The 24,109-nt window shown below is 39.3% G+C and overlaps 3 protein-coding genes across 4 annotated transcripts; 1 reads left to right on the forward strand and 2 right to left on the reverse strand.

Annotated features, from left to right (window-relative positions):
- Positions 1-856: 856 nt before the first annotated feature.
- Positions 857-16,652, reverse strand: LOC127781896 (UDP-glucose 4-epimerase 2). Of its 2 annotated transcripts, none has more exons than XM_052308961.1 (9): positions 16,490-16,652; positions 4,092-4,141; positions 3,830-3,965; positions 3,565-3,666; positions 3,246-3,473; positions 2,430-2,511; positions 1,954-2,036; positions 1,577-1,668; positions 857-1,501 (listed from the first exon to the last, which is right to left on the reverse strand). In XM_052308961.1, exons 1-9 carry the CDS (start codon positions 16,622-16,624, stop codon positions 1,258-1,260), a joined length of 1,152 nt encoding a protein of 383 aa, XP_052164921.1. In that variant the 5' UTR covers positions 16,625-16,652; the 3' UTR covers positions 857-1,257. The 2 variants fall into 2 exon arrangements, with proteins under 2 accessions (XP_052164921.1, XP_052164919.1); XM_052308959.1 differs by lacking the exon at positions 16,490-16,652 and adding an exon at positions 6,720-7,223.
- LOC127781897 (uncharacterized) lies at positions 11,740-14,018 on the reverse strand. Its single transcript, XM_052308962.1, has 5 exons — positions 13,864-14,018; positions 13,641-13,782; positions 13,414-13,536; positions 13,220-13,304; positions 11,740-12,113 (listed from the first exon to the last, which is right to left on the reverse strand). Exons 1-5 carry the CDS (start codon positions 13,962-13,964, stop codon positions 11,944-11,946), a joined length of 621 nt encoding a protein of 206 aa, XP_052164922.1. The 5' UTR covers positions 13,965-14,018; the 3' UTR covers positions 11,740-11,943.
- A 4,884-nt stretch (positions 16,653-21,536) lies between the features above and the next one.
- On the forward strand, positions 21,537-22,345 carry LOC127783071 (uncharacterized). The gene is made up of 4 exons (XM_052310341.1): positions 21,537-21,772; positions 21,852-21,954; positions 22,024-22,221; positions 22,313-22,345. Exons 1-4 carry the CDS (start codon positions 21,537-21,539, stop codon positions 22,343-22,345), a joined length of 570 nt encoding a protein of 189 aa, XP_052166301.1.
- The last annotated feature ends 1,764 nt before the right edge of the window (positions 22,346-24,109 follow it).

Consider the following 24,109-nt stretch of genomic DNA (forward strand, 5'->3'; position numbering starts at 1 on the left):
GTGGGCAACGGTGCCGTCGACGCCCGCGGCGAGAGCTAGGAGGCGGGGCAGCTGTACGTGTGCAACAGCAGCGTGCTACCCACCACGGGGGCGTCAACCCCATGATCACCATAGTCCGTACACGTATTGTGTCACCAATGGCATCGCTGACTCCCTATCCGGTAAAACGAATTTGGCCTTGTTTGGATCATTAGTCCCTGATAGAAGATTGAGAAGGGAAATACCTCATTTTAATAATTCAATTAAGAAGGGAAATGCCATCCCTTTAAATAAGGGAAATACCTCACTTTAATTTAAATTCATTTTGTTAGTCCTGTTTTCGAAACGAAATAACAAGCATGCCTGTACAAATGCACGGGCTACCTTCCTATTTACATTTAAATTTCGTTACTAAGTACAAAACTACACTTTAGTTGGGAACCATTCACACAAAACTATACTTTTACAGCGAATCAGGGTATGAAATTTTTGAAATTTTGGTAATTACCCCCCCCCCCCCAACCCCCCACTTTAGTTGGGAACCATTCACACAAAACTATACTTTTACAGCGAATCAGGGTATGAAATTTTCGAAATTTTGGTAATTACCCCCCCCCCCCCCCCCCCCCAAAAGCAAATCCAATTTCAAAATTAAAAACCCTGTAGCGAATGCAACTAAAAGTGTAGTTCTTAATAAGGAAGTCAAATGCGCTCGTCTAACGTGCATTTGTCCCAAATGGCATATTGACACTAACAGAATTGAGCCACACGCAAGAATTACACAAAAGAAAAGCTTTTATCTGAAATAGAATTTCTATTTCTCATCCGCATGGATAGTACTTGGGCTGTCCACTTCTACGAATGAACATATGACATGTGAAGAGAAAACATGAGCATCGGTTTTAGACTAATTCCCCTTCATAAATATTACATCATAAAATACACAAAAAGAGATATGGTACAGGAATCAGTCAAAGCTCTGTAACAGATAATGCAGCTCAATTAGCAATGAAAGAATCGAATCAGCTGGTTGGCTAAATGTTCACATTCCTACAACAAATCTGAAAGAAAAATAATACACTCAAAGTAGGAGATAAATATATACCCACAGGCAGTGGGATTCTTCAGCCAACGATGAACAATGAAAGAATATTATCTAAGCTCGACCATGTTCGTGTGACCTGCCAATCCGTCGTTGACCTGCAACGATCTCGGATCATCGTTTCGATACATCGCATGTACAAGGAGCCCACAGGCCAACTCAAGGCTGAAGCATGGTCAGTGGAAGTGGCCGTTGCCGTTATGCTTGGCAGAGTCGACCAGTCCATATCCGTTGTGACCATTATGCCTAGTGGATTCAGAAAATCCATTTGTGCAGTGGCCATTCTGCTTGGGAGAGCCAGTTGATCCGTACGAGTGGTGTCCGTTCTGCTTGGTGGAGTCAAGTGACCCGTATCCATAAGGGTTCTTGCTAGCCCAGTTCCATTGATCCCTACACATTTCATCGATGCCAAATTTCGCTCTGGGGAAAGACAATACCAGTTAGGTGGAAACCAAGAAAAAGGTTCATGTGATTATCCGTTGATGTAAAACTTACTTCCAGTTGAGTTCCTTCTCTGCTTTAGCAGGTAATGAAAATAGAATCTCCGCATCACCAGGGCGTCTTGGGCCAATAATCAGAGGAATTTTCTAGCACAGCAATAAAAAAAAATAAGAACAAAGCAAATCCTGGCAAGGCGCGCAAGCTGGAGAAAGCATTTTATCTACAATAAATGCTAACAATCACCTAAGCAAAAAAACTTAAGCACATACAAGGCTCAACAGGCAAGACAAGAGCTTAGCATTGTGGTACTATTCATATATAAATTAATGCATACTGATTAGTACTACCATGACAGAAAAGTACTGTGCCTTAAAATGCACCTAGTTAGTGGAAAAAGATAATTTCCCATATTATACATCAATCTAGCATACCTTCCCAGAAGCCTTCTCAAATGCCTTGACTATCTCCAGCACAGAGGTACCTTTACCAGTTCCAAGGTTGTATGCTTCACACCCTGCAAGTACAATAAAGTTCAAAACATGGTTCAAATAAAAATAAATAAATAAAGTCCAATCCCTCTAGTTTCATGTTGCCCAAGAAGAACAATAAATTAGATTATGTATACCCCCAAAGAGATATCCTTGTTTACCTGGGTTCTAAGATCAAATATAAGCTACATAAAATGGTAAGTATTGCTACACATGATAAACTTATATATCTATCTATCAAGAAAGAATGTTTCTTATACAAGTTCATTTACAACAAGGGTTTTGTGTTCGTCCAACTAAAATTTAATATCCTAAATAAACATGCAATAAACATAAAAGCGGCTAGTTACTGCATCTGAAAAGAGGTAAAAAGCACTAGCAAATAAGTATTCAAAAATCATCTAAGGCCAGGGCCTAACCTATGCTGGAGCTCTCAAAGAGTTTCTGCAATGCCGCAATATGTCCATCAGCAAGGTCAACCACATGGATGTAATCTCGGACCTGTAAATCATGTAAGTGTCATTAAACAATGAAAGGATGCCATGACACATGCGAATCACTGTTATTACAACAGCCCAAATATCAGAGGTTATAACTTAATATCCCATATCTAAAAAAGAGGTTATAACTAGAACTGTCAGATGAATAAATACGTTTTGAAATGAAGAAGTATTGACATAAGTAAATGCACATTATACTATCCCTTGCAAGTATTTGCCCAATAGTTCAATGAGATGCCCTAAATGGAGAATTCAAGGTAACCTGACACGATACAACAAACACACATATCCATAGAAGCATAGCAGCTTCAAAAAAGGTTCCTAGAAATGTGGGGCCAGAGAGCTGACTAAGGTAGCAAAGAGCAAATTGCATGAACACACTTAGTAAAAGTACTGGATGGGCACACACCTTTGGTGAAAAAAAATATTACGAGTCTTTTAATTTGTTATCTTTCTTTGTTTCTTAGGAAATACTACATTGTCACATACATTGGACACAGTCTTATTAGATATCATAAATGAACAGACAGTTCCAAGCAGCAGATACAATCAGTAACTGACTATTTTGCCAAATATTCAAGTCTCATCCCCCAAGGACATATCCTGAAGGAAAATAAAGCTAATTTCTAACAACGTAACATGAGAATCAGAATCTTGAAAGGTACTAACATGTATTAATCAAATTTAAACAGACGCAAATAATGACAAATTGAATATACATGTGAAAAGCATTACCCCGGTACCATCTCTGGTTGCATAATCATTTCCTAGTATTGTCAGAGCTGGCCTCCTGCCAACAGCAACTTGCTGAACATAAGGCATAAGATTGTTGGGAATGCCACATGGATCTTCCCCAAGGTATCCGCTAGGATGAGCCCCAACTGGATTGAAGTACCTAAGTAGAATAATCTTCCATTCAGGATCTGTACGGTAGATATCACGGCAAATATCTTCAACAACAAGCTGCAGTTCATTTTTACAATTGTAGTCAATTTGGAGAACTTATGAATGGTAGAAGATTTGCTCATTAAAAGAAAAGTGAAGGGACACAGACCTTTGTTTTGCCATATGGATTGTTTGGAGTGAGAGGAAACTCTTCTGTGCAGGGTGAGTTCTTCGGTGATCCATAAACTGCAGCTGATGATGAGAACACCAACTACAACATTTAAACATACAAAAAAAAAGGAGGAACAGTATGTCAATGCCAGAGTCTAAAGGTAACCAGCGAAATAAAAATATCAAAATCCAACCTATTTGTTGTAAGTACAGTCCACAGAGCTTGATGTTACTATGTGTATCAAAGTGCAAAGGATAAATACCTTCTTACATCCATGAGCAGACATAACTTCCAGAAGATTTACTGTTCCATTAACATTGTTGTCGTAATAAAGCAATGGCTTCTGCACACTTTCGCCCACAGCTTTTAGCCCAGCAAAGTGAACTACAGCATCGAATCTGAAAAGCAAAGAAGCTAACAATAAAGAATAAGTAATGATGATGGGCATGCCTCTGCATGCAAGGAAACAGAAAAGCATCCAGATAAAGTAAAGATACCATAACTAAAAAACCAGTACGATTTACCTTGTTGAAGCAAAAACCTTTTCCAGTGCTCCCTTGTCACGGAGGTCAACCTGCAAAAGCATTAGTAATGGTGGTAAGTTGCATCCATGTCCATGAACTTTTAGATAGTTTTTCAGAATGAGACTAAAAGGGGAAGAAAAAAAATATAATGCTTTCGACAGTAAACATTTTTAAAATTGTAGTACAATCACATAATGAGAATCAAAATTCATGAAGCCATATCTAATCTTGTAGGAAAAAGAAAGCAAGATCACAGAACGAGAGAAGCTGCTTTCATGAAATCATCATACCGAGTTGAAATACCAAACAATCACAACTACATCAGACATTACTCATATCAAGTTACGTTTTCTGACTAGTGCAGTGTATTTCACTCTAAACACACTTCCTGACACACAACTAGGAACAAAGGCATAGGAGTTATGCTGCCAAAGAGACCATTAGCATTTCTCTGAATGTGAAGGTACATAACTTGCTCCTCCAAGAAATTCCTCTGCCAAATTTAGATGAATTTTTCAGGGATATGAAATGCAGACTAGTAACAAAGAATTATAAGGTTCTGTCTGGCAAGTTCAAAGAGAAATCTACAAAGTTAACTTGTCAATAGATGCACTTTCAATAGATGCAGTTTTACAAGGCAATGAATGACCAAATAGCAGAACTCCAATTGTCTCATTGACTTAAACACAAATAACAACAGATGTGCACCTAGAACAAATTGAAGCAAATTTCACCAGGAGATACAGATACAGTCAGACATCACAGGACAGCAGGGTGCTAAATATTGATCCCACTTCAGTAGCAACCAAAAGAAAACCCTGCGAATCTTAAAGCAAAAGCACATAATGCTAATGATAAGCAAATATGTACCAATGATACTAAGTTTGATTTCAAAAATTATTGGTCCCAGTTCAGAACACGATTTTAATGTTTAACAAGAAAATGGTTTATAGTTTAAAACCTGATATTATGAGTTCAACCAAAAAGGGCTTCTAGTTCAGAACATCATTCAATGGAATCAAATAAAAAGAAAAAAATGTGTTATAATGGTCTCAAATGGGATGATGGACCCTACAATTTCAATCTATGGATCTTCCATACAGTTTGACTAACAATAATACCTTCATGCGACATACAGAATTCTGCAACCAGTATAAATCAGTACTTCTATGGCCCTGTTCTTTTCAAGGAATGGATATAGAAGCTGCTCTTTTATCAACATGATATCCATTAGCTTCTGGGCAAAAAAAAGTCAAAGCCCACTTAAAAGGAGAAAGGGCAGGTCATCAGAGCAAGCATAATTAGCAAAGCAATCATCTAGTTTTCCCCTCCCTTTTTGGTTGTCCTTCTGGGATCCACTAAGGCAGCTCTTATAATGTTACAAGCATTTCATTGGAATATATCACTGATAAGTGATCACATATCAAATCCAAGCTAACTACCATAGTACTATCAGTACAGAGTTGCCCTATGAGCTTTAAAAATTAGCTAAAAAAAGGAAGGTACTTTTCAAATGCTAGCTGTGACGGTGTTTAAATTAGCCAACCACTCTAATTGTAATAATTAGGACAGCATATCAATCAGAGCTACCAAATGAATGCCAATTGTGCAAAGTTGGCAGTGCCAACAGGGAAGAGTTAAACAAATCAGCTGGGGGAGACAATGTCACATGCAAACAATCCAATTTGACAGCTGCAAAGCAATAGCAAACCCATTGCCTACAATTAAAAGTAGACTTTGGCAGTTGCCTACATGCCAGGATTATTGTGCGTACCGCACAAACACTCTTGGTTAAACAATTACAGTCAAAATGACCGGTAATTCCCCATTGAAGAACCACTGAGACAGCAAATAATTGCCACAAGAGTAACAAATTTGTTTTTCAGATAACAGCCAGAATAACAAATCTGTATTAGCAATTATTAACGCCAATGAATTACTGTTTTTTTCCTGACATCAGGTGATGTATTAAATCCCCAATAGCCAATATCTCCGACAATCTGGCAGTCTGGCACACGAATTAGAAGACAGGTTTCGAATCGAAACCAAAATACGCTGGCATTTTCCCCTCTAACCAAGTAGAATGAAGAAAGGAGTCCTAAATTCTAGCAAGAAAAGGGGAAAACAACCTTAACATCTAGCAGCAAATCAAACGTTGAAGCACCAGCTATCCTCGCAACGCCATTTTTGTTTCAATTGCCATAAATTGCGACAACATCGCATCGCCATTTATTAAACTAACACCATAGTCAAAACTAACTTAATAATACTAGTAAGATGGGAACATCCAAAAGAACCGTACCGAGTAGAAATCGGAAATGTGGCACAGCCAGACATTTCCCAATTAGCAGTCGAGAAATTTGAAGGTAAAACCACTTGGTTATCAGGTAAAATCAAGCAATCAATGCAGCGAAAAATAATGGGAAAAAAGAACTCAACATTGTGAAGTTCTGTGCGGAAACTGTAGCACGCAGGACTCTGCAGAGATCTAGCCGCACCAGAAAAAGTTTTTGTTTAAAAAAATAAAAATAATTGAGGCATTGCACGGAGAGGGAGAGATCCATGGAGGAGGAGGCGGATGGGCAGGGGCAGGGGCAGGGGCAGGGGCAGCATTTGCAAGTGACCGACCTTGTGGAAGGCGAGGTTCCGGGAGTGATCGCCGGCGAGGGCGGCGACGCGGCGGACGGCGAGCTCGGAGGAGTTGTTGAGGTTGTCGACGACGACGGCGCGGAATCCGGCGAGGAGGAGCTGCAGCACGGCGTGGCTGCCGATGTACCCCGCCCCGCCCGTCACCAGCACCGTCCTCACCCCGCCCGGCACCGTCTTCTCCACCGCCATCTCTCTCTCTCTCACACACACACCTCCCTCTCCCTCCCCTTCCTCTCTCTCTCTCTCTCTCTCTCTCGCTCGTTCGCTCGCTCGCTCGCGCCCCTCCCCTCCCCCAAGACCAGAAGCACCACCACCCGCGAGAGCACGCGCGGCGGATCTGGGGGCTCGGAGGAGGATGCGGAGGAGGTGGAGGAGGAGGACGCGTGGAGAGCGGAGCGGAGGAGGAGGCCGCGAAGCTTCTCTTTGGGAATGTGGGGAGGAGAAGAGTAGGAGGGATTCAGGGAAGAGGAGTTGGGGAAGGGGAGGGGTGGCGATGGTTATGAGCTGTGTGTGTGCTAGTGGCGCGGCGGCGTGGGGGCCCACCGGGCAGCGGCTGCGGTGGAGGCTTGTTTGTCGGTTCCGTGGGGTGGGTTCGTGGCGGGGCAGCACCACCACCCGAACCCGCGGGTCGCTGCGCTCGGCTGGACCGCGCCGTCTCGGTTGGTTTTTTCTGTGCCTTAAACACATTTCGAAAGGGTAAAAGAGAAGAGGGAAAAGGAGCGCACTAGGTTTGTAGCTAGCGGTAGCATTGACTCTAAGATGCATATATGTATGATAGGTGGGACTAGATATTAATTATGTAGTATATGTTTATAGCTAATTATTATATGAATTGGTTATTAAGTTGACTATAGATGATTTTGGAGCCAACAATTGGCTATACTATTAAACTTCTCTAAGAGAAAGTATAATAGTATAGTCCACTACCATCAACAATTCATCTATATTTAATCTAATAGCCAATTCATATAATAGTTGCTTACTATACTATTAATATATGGTCCCACATGTTATACACACATTGTGTCTTGGAGTCCGTGCTGCAGCTGGCTATAGATCTGTAGCCCGTTGCTCTTCTATGTTATCTTTTATCTTATTAAAATATATTTATAGCTGGCTAATAGTCTGCTATTATCCCTACTCTAAGATACGCGTCGGCATATGTAATTGGCCTACGCGCCCTACTGCTATGCTATGCTATGCTATGCTTTGCTTTTGCTTGGGGGTTGGGGTTCGGTTCGGATCCCTGGGCCTAGGTAGCGCAGCTGTTTGTTGCTGTACGTGCCAGCCACTCTGAGGTGGTGCCGCCGCAAACAAAATTATTTAAAAAAAGAGACAATTTGAACCATGCCACATAAATTTAAAAAAAATAGTTCATCAAGCGCGCACACTCATCGCTATAAACGTACTCCTATAAGAACCTTCAAAGACTAGACTGGTATATCTTAAGATTGACGAAGTCACCACACATATCTCGCTGTTGACGGATATATCGACTATCATTAAAAGAATAATAAGGTGTAAATATAAGCACATGTGTCGAATCTAGAACATGAACCCGACTAGGCTGGTTCCACCACAAGAAATCTAACCAGTTGAGCTACGCTCATTTCGTGCGGCAAGCGAAATCATTACGGGAGGTTTGTCCCCTGTCTTCGTCTTTCAATGGTTAAGAGCCCTTTGGAACGTCGGATAAGAAAAATATAGAAATAAAAACATAATAATTAACGTAGCATTTTCTTTTGTCCTATAGGAATGAAAAACATAGAAAACATACAAAACATAAATATATAGTCCTTTCATAACATCATAGAAAATTAACAAAGCAAAATCAAATGAAAGTTTTCCAGTAGGTTAGACTTCTTGCTTATTTTCCTATGAAATTGGGTCATAGGAATACAATCCTATGAAAAATTTCATATCATTTCCTACGAATCAAATTGCTCTAGTGGAAAAACTCGCAAGGAAACCGAATTTACAAAATTTCTATGGCAATCCTTGATTTTAAAGGAGCCCTAAATCTACTAAATTAATATTTACATTTTTTAATCATAGTATCTTTAGATCTATTAAATGTAACATGTATGCAATTTTAATTAATAAAACTAAGATATGCTTTCTCCATCTTAAAATTTAAAAATTGGTTGTCATGTCACCCCAATAATAATTATCTAGCCATGTTCAAATCTAAAAGTAAATTTAGAAATCTTATTGTAAAATTATATAAAAGGTACCTAGTACGCATCCATGACCATTAGTTTATATTAGTAATGCCAGTTTTATGTGATAGATCATAGGATATTTATTTTGAGCTTGTCTAATAGTTTTATAGAACTTAATCCCATGTACTGATTTAAAATTAGAGTGAAATGCACAAATGGTCTCTAAATTTGTGCGGGTACATTATCACGTCCTTAACTCTTAAAACACCTTTTTTTTAAACTTGTCCTAGCAGTCATATAGGTCCAAATGGGCTCGACATGTCAGTCACATAAAAAATAAAATTAAAAGAGAAAGGAGAAAAGGATTTATTTTTAAAATTTTGAAAAAATAAATTTAAAAGGAGAGGAAATGAGATGATAAAAAGATGTTTTTATTTTTTTTCTATATATGACTAACATGTGGGTCTCATTGACACGTAGACACCACCATGACATGCCATGTCATTGCACGATTGCATGAAATGTGTTGAAACATATTTAGATTTATATGATACCCATGATATGTTTGGAGATCAAAAATATATTTTAAGAGTTTAGAGATCAATATGGTCCACCCGTGAACTTTACTACTTAAATAGATATCTATTTAAAATAGGCATATTTCTCAAATATCAACCTATCTAAATTCTTTTATCACTAATATAATACATCTACTATTCGACTTAACCGAACAAGAAACAAAGAAAATTTTCTATGCATAAGAAAAATATAGCAGATGCTATGTCATCTTGTATCGCATACAACTTAGGTGGTGTTTGAAATGTACAAGAGGTTCAGGTAAAACAGTTCGACCCCATGAAAAACCACTGATATCCAGATGTAACAAGCAACCTCATCCGCAATCTATCCAACCAGATTACCAGGGTAGCTTGCAAGAGTGCAAGACCGAGACAAAGCATATGACCTGTGCTCCCGGCACCCACCATCCACTCATTCCTCCCCCTGTGTGCAAACATTTTTGTTGCTACTACCCACATGGTGGGGGCAAAATGGACCCAATGATGGACCTCAATGCTTGGCAAAGGTTGGCAGACCAGTGTCCCACCCACAACTTCAATTTCAGCTCATATGGTTTTCATTGCATTAGCATGCAGGCAGGCAGGTAGGCAGGCATGCATGGATGGATGCTTGCTTGCATGAATGGTTCATTGCACATAGAATATCCAGCAGAATATTTTCCAAAGTTTCCTATTAAGAAGTAGTCAAGCACTCATGCATGTAATGCTGTATATCAGAGGGTGTCTAAAACAACACATGCTGTGTGAGGCTTTAGCTGGATTTGGGAGTTGGCAGACTGTCAGCCCTCACCACCCTTGTCTGAACTCTGAATATTGCAAATTAAGAAGGCCTCCTGACTGTTTCCTCTCCTGCTCTATTTTCCCTTTCTTTTTTTTTTTATTGTGGCCATTAATCATGGACAGATTCCGGCCACAGGCAGTAGGAGTAGGACACATGGAGGGTTTTGTTTAATGTATGATAGCTACTGCACTTGTTTTATTATGCGTTGATGATTTAGGACTTCCTTGCATGTAGTGCATTCGCATATTCCGCAGGCTCGAGCTATAAAATATTTCTCGAGTGGTTCAGAACAGACGTGTGTAGACACAGGAGACTTGTTCACAGGCTGCTCTCTAATTTCCTCCAATTTCATTTTCTTTTGTGAAAAAACGACTTCAACAAATTCTGTTTAAAAATATATACACGGTTAGAACGAACTTTAATTTGGAATTGAGATCCCGCCGCAGTGGCTATTTTTTAGCATCCCTGGCTAGATCTTTAATTTTCAAGTAGTGTTCACTAAACAATCTCGGTCGTTGCAATCATTCTAGCGTTATTGTTTAGAACTAGTAATCTGCCGTGCTAACGCTACAGCGACATTCAGAAATACAAATTAAGATCGATGGATATAGTTGTTATGTTGTTAATTAAATTGCCACATGCATAAAATAACATAGTTATTATCCTTGTTCAAATGGGATCATTAGTGACAACATAGCAAACATTCTCTATGGAAAGATCTGAAATGATCAAACTTAATATTCGACGTGCATGATGAGCATATTGGAAAAGAAAGCAATTTGCACACCATATTCTATAGGTGGATAGTGTTTTAACTATGCTGCACAAATTGTTTTTTAGAGCTAGCTTCATGTTCGGTTCGGTGTTCATTAAGCTTAGAGTGAGTCAGATACAAGGACCCATAGCCAAACATAAGGAAATGACTATCTGATTGCTTTTGCTAGATGGCATGTGTTCTATCTTCAGAATTACACACTTCTCTAAAGTTACAGAGAGCGAGGCAATACCCTTAATAATTCGTAGGTATTGTTAAGGGTATTGTCACCTCTTAATTAACACCCAATTGGACCGATTCTAGGATACTTAATTTTATTTTAATGAAATTTAATGATTTATTAACCAAAATATTATGCCACCGTGGCGTAGCACGGGCATATTATTATATGTACTAAATTTTTACTAAGGCTCCCATCAGATGGCTTTATCAGCCAAAGAAAAAGCTAAATATTAAATTTTCGAACTTAATTTTAAGATTGATTTTGAGATATTTTAAACGTAGTTTCTTTTTAGCATTGGTTTTTAAGTCAAAAAACACATGTATAAAAGTTTTACCTATAAATTAATTTTTATTCCCTAATAAGCCAAAAAAAACCAAACGATGGGGCCCTAACAATCATCTCAACCATTTGATTTAGATATGTGGAAGTTATAAAAAAGCTAGATACACTCATAGAATAGCACATCAGTGTTAGTAAGAATTTAGTAAAATAAAGTTAGTGTGTATAGCCTTTTCCGTTTAAAACCAAGTATCACGGAACCAATCTTACAAGATTGAAATGAATGAATCTACCATTGTATTGTAATGTACAGTAAATACTTGTACACAGCTGCATCTGATGGAAAGGAAAAAAAGAGCTAGATGCCTGTACAATAGCCTGTATCATTCAGCACACTTCCATCTATCATGAGAGCTTAGCCGCATCGTCATCCCTCAGTTCTGTGGCTTCATAGTTAAGTAGCTTGTGCAGCGGGAGAAAATAGGGAGCCACCGATGCCAGCGCAATGCAGAATAGAGATCCAATTCCAACCCACCAGGCAAAATGTGGGATCCCAAACATAAGTTCGTCACAAACTGCACAAAAGAAATCAATACAAACAAAACACCGCTCTGATCAAAGGTGTTATTTCAATGCTTGAACCGGATGAAAGGTTAAGGAGTATAGGCGACAATATCCAGAAGCAAGGAAGGGCAGCAAAACTTGAACTACCTAATTTGACATATTTCTTAGAGCATGGCACTGGTTTGATCTTCTAAGGATTGTTATTATAATTATTATTATAGTTTCCAAAGTAGATTATACATAAAATGTGAAGTAAATAATTTATCAACAGAAATAAATGGTCGTGCAGTTAACTGGTCAACCAGAGACCAAAGTTTTACAGATTGATACTAATCTCATGACCTTGGATGGGCGGGTATAACATTTTCAGTTTCTGCATTATACATTGAAAGTTCAGTAGGAACCTACAACCAAGGTCTTGGTGTACAAGTACGACTAGAAGATGTTCTAGATATTCCTGATTGACTAGGTGCTTTGTCAAAGAATAAACACAAATAGTTGAAGCAGAATCAAATCAAAGCAATATTTAAAAGCTTTTGGTCAGTCAGCTAGAAATAACACAAAAGAACTGTAAAACAAAAGTAGATGAAATCCAAATACTAAAGGACAAGTAACTAAAAAAGCATCACTGATAAATAAGTATTTTAGATCAAGCTTTCTCAAGGTTCCTTCTCAACCGTAGTTATGAATTTCAACTCCACCAAAAAAACTAAACTAGACAAAATACCATTCTCCAACTGAAGTTCAGGCCTCTTTGTCACAGATGAAAAAAAAGGTACGAATGCTTATCAATGAGGCAGAAATTTGGGTAACAACATATGCAATTAGGACGTGACAAGAGTTATAGATCAGGTAATATGTCTAAACTCCAAACCATAATCACAACAGCAGTTGAAATGAATGAGGTTGCTTAAGCCTCTATTCAAAATTCATCCTATGGGATCACGATTCACACAGAACTAACCAACTCCGAGAATATACACCTAATGCTACCATAACACAACAACAAAAGGTACTTTATTAGAGTTTCTAAAATTTCTGTCTTGCTTCGATCGATCCGATTTCATTATCATTGAAAGAAAAAAAAAGCATAACATAAAGAACCATACTGCCATACCAATGTTGAACACCGCAAGCTCTCTCTCCGGCACATTTGGCTTTGCAACTACCCCTTCAGGCTCCACCGTGACAAGAACATAAACCTAAAATCAATATCACACAGCCACTATAAATTATGTATTCTCATCGGAAGATGCCAGTCCAATTCTACGGGGAAGCAACAAATATAGCTGAAGAATTATGAGCACATACTAGCCAGCTATTCTGAGCCTTGAAAATTATCTTCTCCGTGTTGAGCAACCTCCTGTTCATGCTCCCCAAATCCTCCACAGAGTGAGGATCGTCCACAAGCCGGATCGAGAAGCTCGACGGTATCTAGAAGCACAAACAATGCCTTCAAGAACAAGAAGAAGCATCAATGGTGAAACAATGATGCCTCATTTCCCTAATTTTCTCAACCAATGGGGGTCAGGTCGTACGGAAGCCGGGTAGGAGATCTTGACTTCGTACCACGCGGACGACCGCGTCCCGTCGAGCCTGTACAGCCGGCTGCCGTGGCGCAACAGCATCGTCTCACCCATCAGCTCGTCGCCGACGGTGAGGACCCTCCCCTCCTCCAAGCTGCAGGGCAAAACACACAAGGAGAGGTTGAGAAACAGCACGGTGAGGCCGCGTGGATCGTGGCAGAGGAAGGGGACTGACCTGCTTGCTGAAGAGAGCAGAAGCGTGGAGAGCAGGAGAAGCAGCAGGCAGCAGTGTCGGCGGCATGGTGACGGAAGGGGGTGCTGCGGCGGCGGCGGCATCGCCGCGGGATCTCCTGGTCACCGGCGTCGTCGAGGCGGCGGGGAGGCGATGGGCTCCTTTGGCGGATGCTACAATTGGCCAGAACAAAGGGCCGTCAAATGGGTTGTTCGTGGGCCTATTCGGACAATTTATTTTATTTGGTCCTTATAATGGATAGGTTGAAATTATGGCCCATAGCATACAGATGGGCTGGGTTTTAGGTCCATCCAAAACGAGGCCTTTCTTGGGCTTGGGGTACTAACCAAGCAGTTGTATCTCTATCCCAAAATAAATTCATTTTTCACCCATTCACAAAGCAATACAAAACTAAAAAGAATAAAATACCCTTGTTTTTTTTTATCTACTCTCAATGCAAACAAAAATTGACATACCCATAAAAAAAAACAATGCAGATATAATAGACAAATAATGCAGATATAACACTCCGTCTTGGGCCAATAATAAGAGGAATTTTCTAGCACAGCAATAAAAAAAATAAGAACAAAGCAAATCCTGGCAAGGCGCGCAAGCTGAAGAAAGCATTTTATCTTCAATAAATGCTAATAATCACCTAAGCAAAAAAACTTAAGCCCATACAAGGCTCAACAGGCAAGACAAGAGCTTAGCACTGAGGTACTAATCATACATAAATTAACGCATACTAATTAGTACTACCATGACAGAAAAGTAATGTGCCTTAAAATGCACCTAGCTAGCGGAGAAAGATAATTTCCCATATTATACATCAATCTAGCATACCTTCCCAGAAGCCTTCTCAAATGCCTTCACTATCTCCAGCACAGAAATACTTTTACCAGTTCTAAGGTTCTATGCTTATTGCCAGGATTCACAAATTTTGATAATTTGATCCTTTGCAAAAACTAATTATACAAATGAACCATGGCTAAAACTTATTTCAAAAACAACCCTTTTGTTCAGCGCCAAATCATATGACGCTGAATTTAGACACCTCAGCGCCACGTCAACTGGCGCTGTATGCCGTGCCACCACGGATGGGAGTCTGAGTTGGTGTGCCAACGTGCATTCAGCGCTACGCTAGTTGGCGCTAAGGTGTCTAAGTTCAGCGCCAAACGATTTGGCGCTGAGCAAAAGGGTTATTTTTAAAATAAGTTTTGGCCACGATTCATTTTTATAATTAGTTTTTTAAAGATTGCAGGCCAGGATTACTGTGCTTACCGCACAAACACTCTTGGTTAACAATTACAGTCAAAATGACCAGTAATTCCCCATTGAACAACCATTCAGACATCAAAGAATTGCCGCAAGAGTAACAAATCTGTTTTTTCAGATAAATTGAAGTAATGAACTCCCGGCCTCACAGCCAGAATAACAAATCTATACTACTCCCTCCGTTTCACGATGAAAGTCATTCTATATTTTCCACATTCATAATGATGTTAATGAATATAAACATATATATATCTATTTAGATTTATTAACATTAATATAAATGTAGGAAATGCTAGAATGACTTACATTGTGAAACGGAGGAAATACACAATTTTAACCCTAATGGACTACTATTTTTTTTTCTGACATAAGTGATGTATTAAATGGGGGCGGCTAGCTGGCGCGTACGCGCCGCTAGCACGCACTCCCTTCCCTTAAGTCCCTCTATTAGTTACTATTAGGAAAGATTCTAAATATTTTTTGTTAGAGATTTTTTTACTAACAGATTAAAAATTTTTAAGCTAGATTTAAAAACTTTCGATTTGAGATTTAAATTTTAAAGTCAAATTTTGAAAAAACTTTTAACTTAGATTTGAAAACTTTCAACTGTAGATTCGAAAACTTTCAAGTCCAGATTCGAAAATTTGAAAACTTTCAACTTAAGATTTGAAAATTCTCAACTCGAGATTTGAAAACTTTCAACTCGAGATTCGAAAACTTTCAAGTCCAGATTCGAAAATTTGAAAACTTTCAACTTGAGATGTGAAAATTTTCAACTCAAGATTTGAAAACTTTCAAGTCTAGATTTGAAAATTTTGAAAACTTTCAACTAGAGATTTGAAAATTTTCAACTCGAGATTTAAAAACTTTCAACTCAAGATTTAAAAACTTTCAAGTCCAAAATTGAAAATTTTTAAGTTAAGATTTACAAATTACTAGCAAACTATCACTAGTAAAAATAGGAAACTAATTACTCGTAAACTAATTACGATTTTTTTCTCCTATACGTGCATACGTGCGATAGCAAACTGCGGAAAAAAGAAAAAAAAAGAGAAGAAATAGTGGTAGAAAAAAAACTGCGGAAAAAAAAAAGAAGAAGAGAAGAGACGCGGGCACGTGCCGTGGGCCCTGTAGGCCGAAGTGCGTGCCGGCAATACGCGCGCGCGATCTAGCAATCTCGGTATTAAATCCCCAATAGCCAATATCTCTGACAATGTGGCAGTTTGCCACACGAATTAGAAGACAGGTTTCGAATCAAAGCCAAAATACGCTGGCATTTTCCCGTATAACCAAGTAGAATGAACAAAGGTCCATGGAGGAGGAGGCGGATGGATAGCATTTGCAGGTGACCGACCTTGTGGAAGGCGAGGTTCCGGGAGTGGTCGCCGGCGATGGCGGCGACGCGGCGCACGGCGAGCTCGGAGGAGTTGTTGAGGTTGTCGACGACGACGGCGTGGAAGTCGACGACGATGGCGCGGAAGCACGGCATGGCTGCCGATGTACCCCGCCCCGCCCGTCACCAGCACCGTCCTCACCCCGCCCGGCACCGTCTTCTCCACCGCCATCTCTCTCTCTCTCTCGCTCGCTCGCGCCCCTCCCCTCCCCAAGACCAGAAGCACCACCACTCGCGAGAACACGCGCGTGGAGCGGATCTGGGGGCTCGAAGGAGGAGGAGGAGGCGTGGAGAACGGGGAGGAGGAGCCGGGGGGGGGGGGGGGGTCTCGAAGGTTCGGAGAAGGCTCGAAGGTCCCGAGCGCCGTCGCCTCTGCCTCCCACTACAACAGGAACCCCCCTCTAGCAATACATGCTTGGCAACGTACTAAGCATGCGTTGCCAAAATGCGAGCCTAACAACACTTATTAGTGGGTGAGCTTAATTTGCAATAGATAATATGTGTTGTAGAATATGTGTTGCAGAGATTGAGTATCTTGCAACGCCTGAGTCCACTTTGCAATAGATAACATGCGTTGCAATGGTCTCAATGCCCTGTAAAAACTTTTGGACTAAGCAAACTTATTGTTTATTTTTATAAAATAATTGAAAGAGATATTTTTTTTTACATTTCGGACCTCTAGCGAACTGTTTTTTTTAAGAAATCATCAAGTGAGTTGGTTTTTTGCCATGTAAAAACTTTTGGACAAAAGCAAGCTTTTTTAAAAAATAATAATAATTGAGCGAGCTGTTTTTTTACATTGTGTACTGGGCGAGCTGTTTTTTTTAAAAAAAAATCAAGCGAGTTTATTTTATTTTTTAAAAAAACGGATCGGCCTGTGTTAATCGAAACAGAGACGCAACATTCGTGAAAAAGTGCTCTCCGTCCAGTCACCTAACCACCTAGTAATGTTATGCTTTATGTTTATATGTAGGCATAACTAATGAGAACCAACAGAACGATATACGTGAACGAAATACAGCCCAGTGGGCTCAACCCAGCGCCGCCTCCTCGACCCCAACTCTGCTCCGCCTCTTCCTCGCGTCGTAGCGCACCGCCGGCGCCGGCCTCCGACGCCACGCCGCGCAGCACCACTGCCCTCCGCCGCCGCGCCGTCCCCCTCCGCCACCGCGCCGCTCCGCCATCCCCCTCCGCTGCGCCGTGCCGCCGTCGCCCTCCGCCGCCGGGCACAGCGACGCCGGCCGCCGCCTCCTTCGTCGGGCTGCCGACTGCCAACCCCAGCCTCCGAAGACGGTATTTGGAATTGGAGGCTCAACTGCTTCTCTCGAACTCCTACGTATAGCACATTATCCATGGGATAGCTACCTGATGGGCCTGATCTTCTGTCAAAGTGCTAAAAGATTTTTGGTGCATTGAACCTGTTCGATGATATGGCATTATCAATGATGCAAACACCAATTAAACTTATTTAGCTATTGAGTTGAACATGATATTCTGACTAGTTCATGCCATGTACGAGCAGACCATGGACATTCAGCATTGTATTGAATGCCGCAGAAACTTTCTGCTACCCTGTTAATCAAGCAAAGTTGTAGTCAATAGTAGGAAAGTATTACACCAATATGTTATGCTGCTGGATTTGTTTATAAAACAATTACCAATCTGTTTCTCTACATTGCCATGCCTATAGGATTTTAAATAAATTTGTGCTAACAATATTTTCACTGGATTTAGACCAAAGCGATGATCCCCTTCATTTATGTTGCCTCTTTTCCAATTAAAGGAATTAACTAAGTTCTGAATTTTCAAGAGACTAATTTACATTTATGGATGATAATATAATTTTGATAGTTTATTTCTCATGTTAATAGTCCCGGCGCTGATCCTCCGTCAACGTCGTGACTTTCAACCCCGCAGTCGATCGCCGGAGGTCTCACCACTTGGCAGCGCCCCGATCTGTTCCGCGTCCGCTGACGGGGTGAACGCGGGTGAAGGTGGTCTACGGCTAGGCTGCAGAACTAAGGTCTGAGCCCAATCCCCGGCCTGCTCCACTCATTTCATTAGTGTATTTGTTTGATAAATTATTAGAAATGTCTTCATAAAAATGATGGACTGAAGTTGAATGGGATATGTGTGTGTATACATTATATAGCAGTGCATGAAATTTGATTATGTCGAGATACTTGCTGCTGGCGGATGAAGTTTGATGGTTATTATACTTCGTATTTGGTTCCATACAGTTATTTTGAAATTAGAACATTTATGTCTCATTTATTTGCTTGATCTCATCTTCTTGCAAGCTACAGCCATCCTGGGTTTTTCTTAAGTGCTGCACCTCTCTCTCTCTCTCTCTCTATATATATATATATATATATTCTTTCTTGGTAAATTTTAACCCTTAATGTTCACTTTCTCCGAGAGAATCCATTTTCTTTGCTTTAATTTCAGGTAGTATATAGCCTGTTTTTACAGTTTATGGCCTGAGGCTTACATACTATGCTACTTTCAAAAAATTATCATAAGAGACAATTCCTTGTCATTGTTATTATCTACAAGAATCTTAAATATCATTTTTTTATACAGGTCTAAATGGATTTAAAAACCATCAAGATTCTTTTGCGCTACCCTAGAGGTTCTGATGAGTACTTAGCTGGAGTACATGGATTTCTTGAATTTGCATATAAAGATAAGTCAGAGGATACAAAGATTTATTGTCCATGTGGAACATGCGTACATACTATGCTACTTTCAAAAAATGATGTCTATGATCATTTGGTGTGCAATGGAATGCTTCAGAGTTATGACCAATGGGATTTTCATGGTGAGTCTTCAGAGGAGCAAACTAGGAATCAACAACCACAGCCCCACAATGAAAATATGCGTGCTAACATGCACGAATTAATTAATGATGCACTTAGGACTGTATATGACGACGTGCCTATGAGTGATCATGCAGATTCACCATGTACACACACTGATGGGCCAAATTTAGAAGCTCAAGCATTTTATAAGCTGGTGAAAGATTCAGAGAAGCCTTTATGGGATGGATGTGAACTATCACACTTATCTCTGCTAGTGCTTTTGTTCAATATGAAATCCATGAACAAATGGAGTGATAAATCATTTGGAGATCTACTTGATATCCTTCACATGGCAATTCCAAATGGAAAAGAATTGCCAAAAAACTTTTATGAGGCTAAGAAGGTGGTTTCAAAATTTGGTCTAGATTATCAACAAATTCATGCATGTCCCAATAACTGTCAGCTGTTTTGGAAAGATAAGGTTAATGATGATTTTTGTTCAACTTGTAAGGCTTCTAGATGGAAAGATAAAAAACCAGAAACCAAGTTAACGAAGAAAGAAAGAAAGAAAGCAACGCCAAGCAAAGTTTTACGATATTTTCCAATAAAGGATAGGCTAAAAAGATTGTTCATGTGCAAAGAAACAGCATCGCTCCCACGTTGGCATGATGAAGAGCGCTTAGAGGATGGTGCGCTTCGACATCCAGCTGATTCTCCGGCATGGAAGAACTTTGATGAAAGGTTCAAGCACTTTGCATCTGATTCTCGTAATATACGGTTTGGGTTAGCTACAGATGGGTTTAACCCATATGGTATGTTGAGCTCTACATATAGTTGTTGGCCAGTTGTTTTAGTAATTTATAATCTTCCACCATGGCTCTGCATGAAGGAACCTAATCTTCTAATGCCATTAATAATTCCTGGGCCCAAAAGTCCTGGAGATAACATTCATGTTTTCCTCCAGCCACTTCTAGAAGATTTAAGAGACATATTTTTCAATGGCATTTCCACATATGATGCATCTAGAGATGAAACTTTTAATTTGAGGGCAGCTGTACTATGGACTATAAATGACTTGCCAGCTTTAGGAATGCTTGCTTCACATATGGTGCATGGAGAATTTGTATGCCCGCCTTGTGGTCCAAATGTATGGTCCAAACGTTTGGCACATGGGAAAAAATCTTGTTTATGGGTCATCGTCGATTTTTGCCACCTAATCATGAATTTCGTTTTGATAGAAATTCTTTTGATGGAACCACAGAGATTAGTGCAGAGCCTATAACTTACTATAGGCGTCCGGTATTGGATGAAATAAATGCTATTGGTGATTTTAAGAAGTCAAAAACTTATAAGGCAGTAAGTAGTCTATTCACATTACCTTACTGGGATGGCAATCTTCTTCGGCATAATCTTGATGTGATGCACATAGAAAAAAATGTGTGCGACAATATTTATGGTACACTTCTAAATTTAGAAGGAAAGTCAAAGGATAATCTCCAAGCTCGTCTTGATCTCAAAGAAATGAACATTAGAGAGGAGCTGCATCCACAACAAAGAACTTCAAGCAAGTTTTACTTGCCACCTGCTAGCTTTACTATGTCGAAAAGCGAGAAGCAATTGTTCTGTAAAGTTCTTCGAGATATAAAAGTTCCTGATGGCTATTCTGCAAATATATCCAGATGTGTAAACTATGCCGAAGGAAAAATTCATGGGCTCAAAACACATGATTGCCATGTTCTAATGCAACAATTGATGCCAATTGCTTTGAGGGGTGTTCTTCCCGATGATGTCACATCCGTCTTGTTTGACTTATCTGCTTACTTTCGAGGAATATGTTCAAAAGTTCTTCATGTTGATGAGCTTGACCGTTTGGAAGAAGCAATTAAAATCACATTATGCAGAATGGAAATGATATTTCCTCCTGGATTCTTCACGGTTATGGTTCACTTGGTTGTCCATTTAGCTACTGAATGTAAGATTGCTGGGCCAGTTTGCTATCGATGGATGTATTTTATTGAAAGGTACTTTATTAAATATATTAGTATACAATTTATAATATTTGTCATATGTCATATGATATAGTCGTAACTTATTAATTTTGTGTCTTGTATATATATTACAGGTACTTGGATAAATTGAAGTCGTATGTTCGCAACAGAGCGCATCCAGAAGGTTCAATTGCAGAATCATATTTGGCAGATGAGTGTATGGCATTTTGTTCACGATATTTGGAAGGTTTCCCTACCAAGCATAACCTACCATCAAGGAATAATGACAAACCAGATCAGTTTGAGACTCCCATGAGTAGGCAAGAATCCACTTTGTTTCCTCCAGTAGGAAAACCACTGGAAAAACCATCAGTGTACTCCTTAACTGATAGAGAGAAATTGCAAGCCCATAGATATGTGCTATACAACTGTGATGCTGTAGTACCATATCTAAGGTACGTATTGTCCTGACATAGCCTTTTATATGTGGCGTAAAGTGTTTTGCTTAGCCTTTTATGTTTATTTGTTTTGCAGAGAACATGCTGCTGATTTGAAAAGGAATAAGCGCAAAAGGTTAACTCCAAAAAACATTGAGGACATGCAAAATGAACAATTTCCTAATTGGTTCAGAGATCATGTAAGTCTCAAAATTTAGATTTTTCTTTCAAATATGAGTAAAACTAATGCATCTTTTGGTGTGGTGTAGATCTTGCAGTTGGAGAATCAAAGAGGTATCGATAGCATTGATGAAGATATTAGATGGTTGGCATGTGGACCAATTGAGGTAGCAAAACGACATAGAGCATTCAATACCCATGGGTACAGGTTCAGATCAAAGTGTTATGACAGGGTGACTCAAAATAGTGGAGTTGTTGTGACTGCAAAAACATCGAGCTACACGTCCGTGAGTGATACCAACCCTGTCCTTGGTGATATCATGTATTACGGAAGGATACTTGATATAATTGAGTTAGACTACTATGGAAATTTCTCAGTTGTGTTGTTTAAATGTGAATGGGTCGATGTAACTAAAGGAAAAGGAGTGAAAACAGATAAGTTTGGCTGCACACTTGTGAATTTCTCAAATAAAATTCATACCGGTGAAAAGATTGAGCATGAGCCCTTTGTATTTGCAAATCAAGTCGACCAAGTGTTTTACATTGAAGACCATTTAAATCCAGGGTGGTCTATTGTAAGGAAGATGAAACCCAGAGATGTATTTGAACTGGGCGAAGAATGGAATGATGTGGAATGTGAACCATATCATGTTAGTAATCTTGGGGAGCTATTTGACAATGCACATGATGGTCAGACATGGGTCCGAAGAGATATAGAAGGAACAACTGTCGATAACATGGTAACTAATTAAAGGTGAGGTTACGAAGGTTGTTCTCTATCTATCTGTCCATTATCACTGATTTTCTTATATCATTGATATCCTCACTTGGCGAGCTCTTTATTTTTATGGCAGTAATTTTGGATGGAGATTTACTGGGATCGAGGCTTCTTCACCACAATAGCTTTACTGTGTCGTTCGCAGATTTCCTTGGATTGTCCAAGTGATTGAGCCAGATGGATGCATTTTTTTTATTTGCATATATGCTTTGTGTAATAATGTTCTACATTAGTTATATACAGAACTGGTGGTTAGATCTTATTTTTCAATATATAAGATATTATATTGTTTATATGATGAGAAAATGGAATGGCTGACTATAATTTTTGCATCTATCTGTGTTGTGTTATTCTATTTTCATCTCATACAAATACCTAGAGAAAACTATTTACATTGTCAATGGCACCTAACGTGAATAAATAAATAGAACAGACTTCTCCAACGTGAAGTGGACATAGCCTAGTGGTACTTGGCTGCTTCAACGTGAATTGAGGACTCCAGTTCAAATACTAGCAAATGCATATTTTTTTTCATTTCTTCTCTAGTGACGATTTTTCATTTCTTCTCTAGTGGCGATTCCTAAAACTTTTTAAATTCTGTCGGCTCAGTTTTTTTTAAATTTCTTGAACTTTTTTATTTCTAAATTTTAAAATAAACCATTCAAAAACATATTTTTAGAATATGTGGTTTTTCGCTCGTCCTAACATAATTTAAATAACTATTAAGAAAAAAAATATGTTACGTCCAAATTTCACGCGATCTATCCGAATCGGGTCGACAACGAAATAACATGTGGCTTTTTTTGGTGCTAACATAATTTAAATAACTATTATTTTAATACAAAAAATACGTTACATCTGGATTTAATCCGCGGTGTCCGGACTACAAGTGTTTTTTCGGTAGTGCTAACATAATTTAAATAACTATAATTTTAAGAAAAAATTTATGTTACGTCCGGAATTTATCCGGTCTGTCCGGACCGGGTCGACAACGAAAAAACAGGTGATTGTTTGGTCGTGCTAACATAATTTAAATAACTATATTTTTAAGACCAAAAATATATTACGTCTGTTTTTCATGTGGTATGTCCGGACCGGGTCGACGACGAAAAACCGCATGGTTTTTCGGTCGTGCTAAGATAAATTAAATAACGATTATTTTAGGACAAAAAATATGTTACGTCTTGATTTCATATGTTACTTCCGGAAAATATGTTACGTCTTGATTATTTTAGGACAAAAAATATGGTGTCCGGACCACAAGTGTTTTTTCGGTAGTGCTAACATAATTTAAATAACTATAATTTTATAATTTTAAGGAAAAAAATTATGTTATGTCCGGAATTTATCCGGTCTGTCCGGACCGGGTTGACAACGAAAAAACAGGTGATTGTTTG

The sequence above is a fragment of the Oryza glaberrima genome, chromosome 8, assembly GCF_000147395.1.
Source record: "Oryza glaberrima chromosome 8, OglaRS2, whole genome shotgun sequence".
NCBI lineage: Eukaryota > Viridiplantae > Streptophyta > Magnoliopsida > Poales > Poaceae > Oryza > Oryza glaberrima.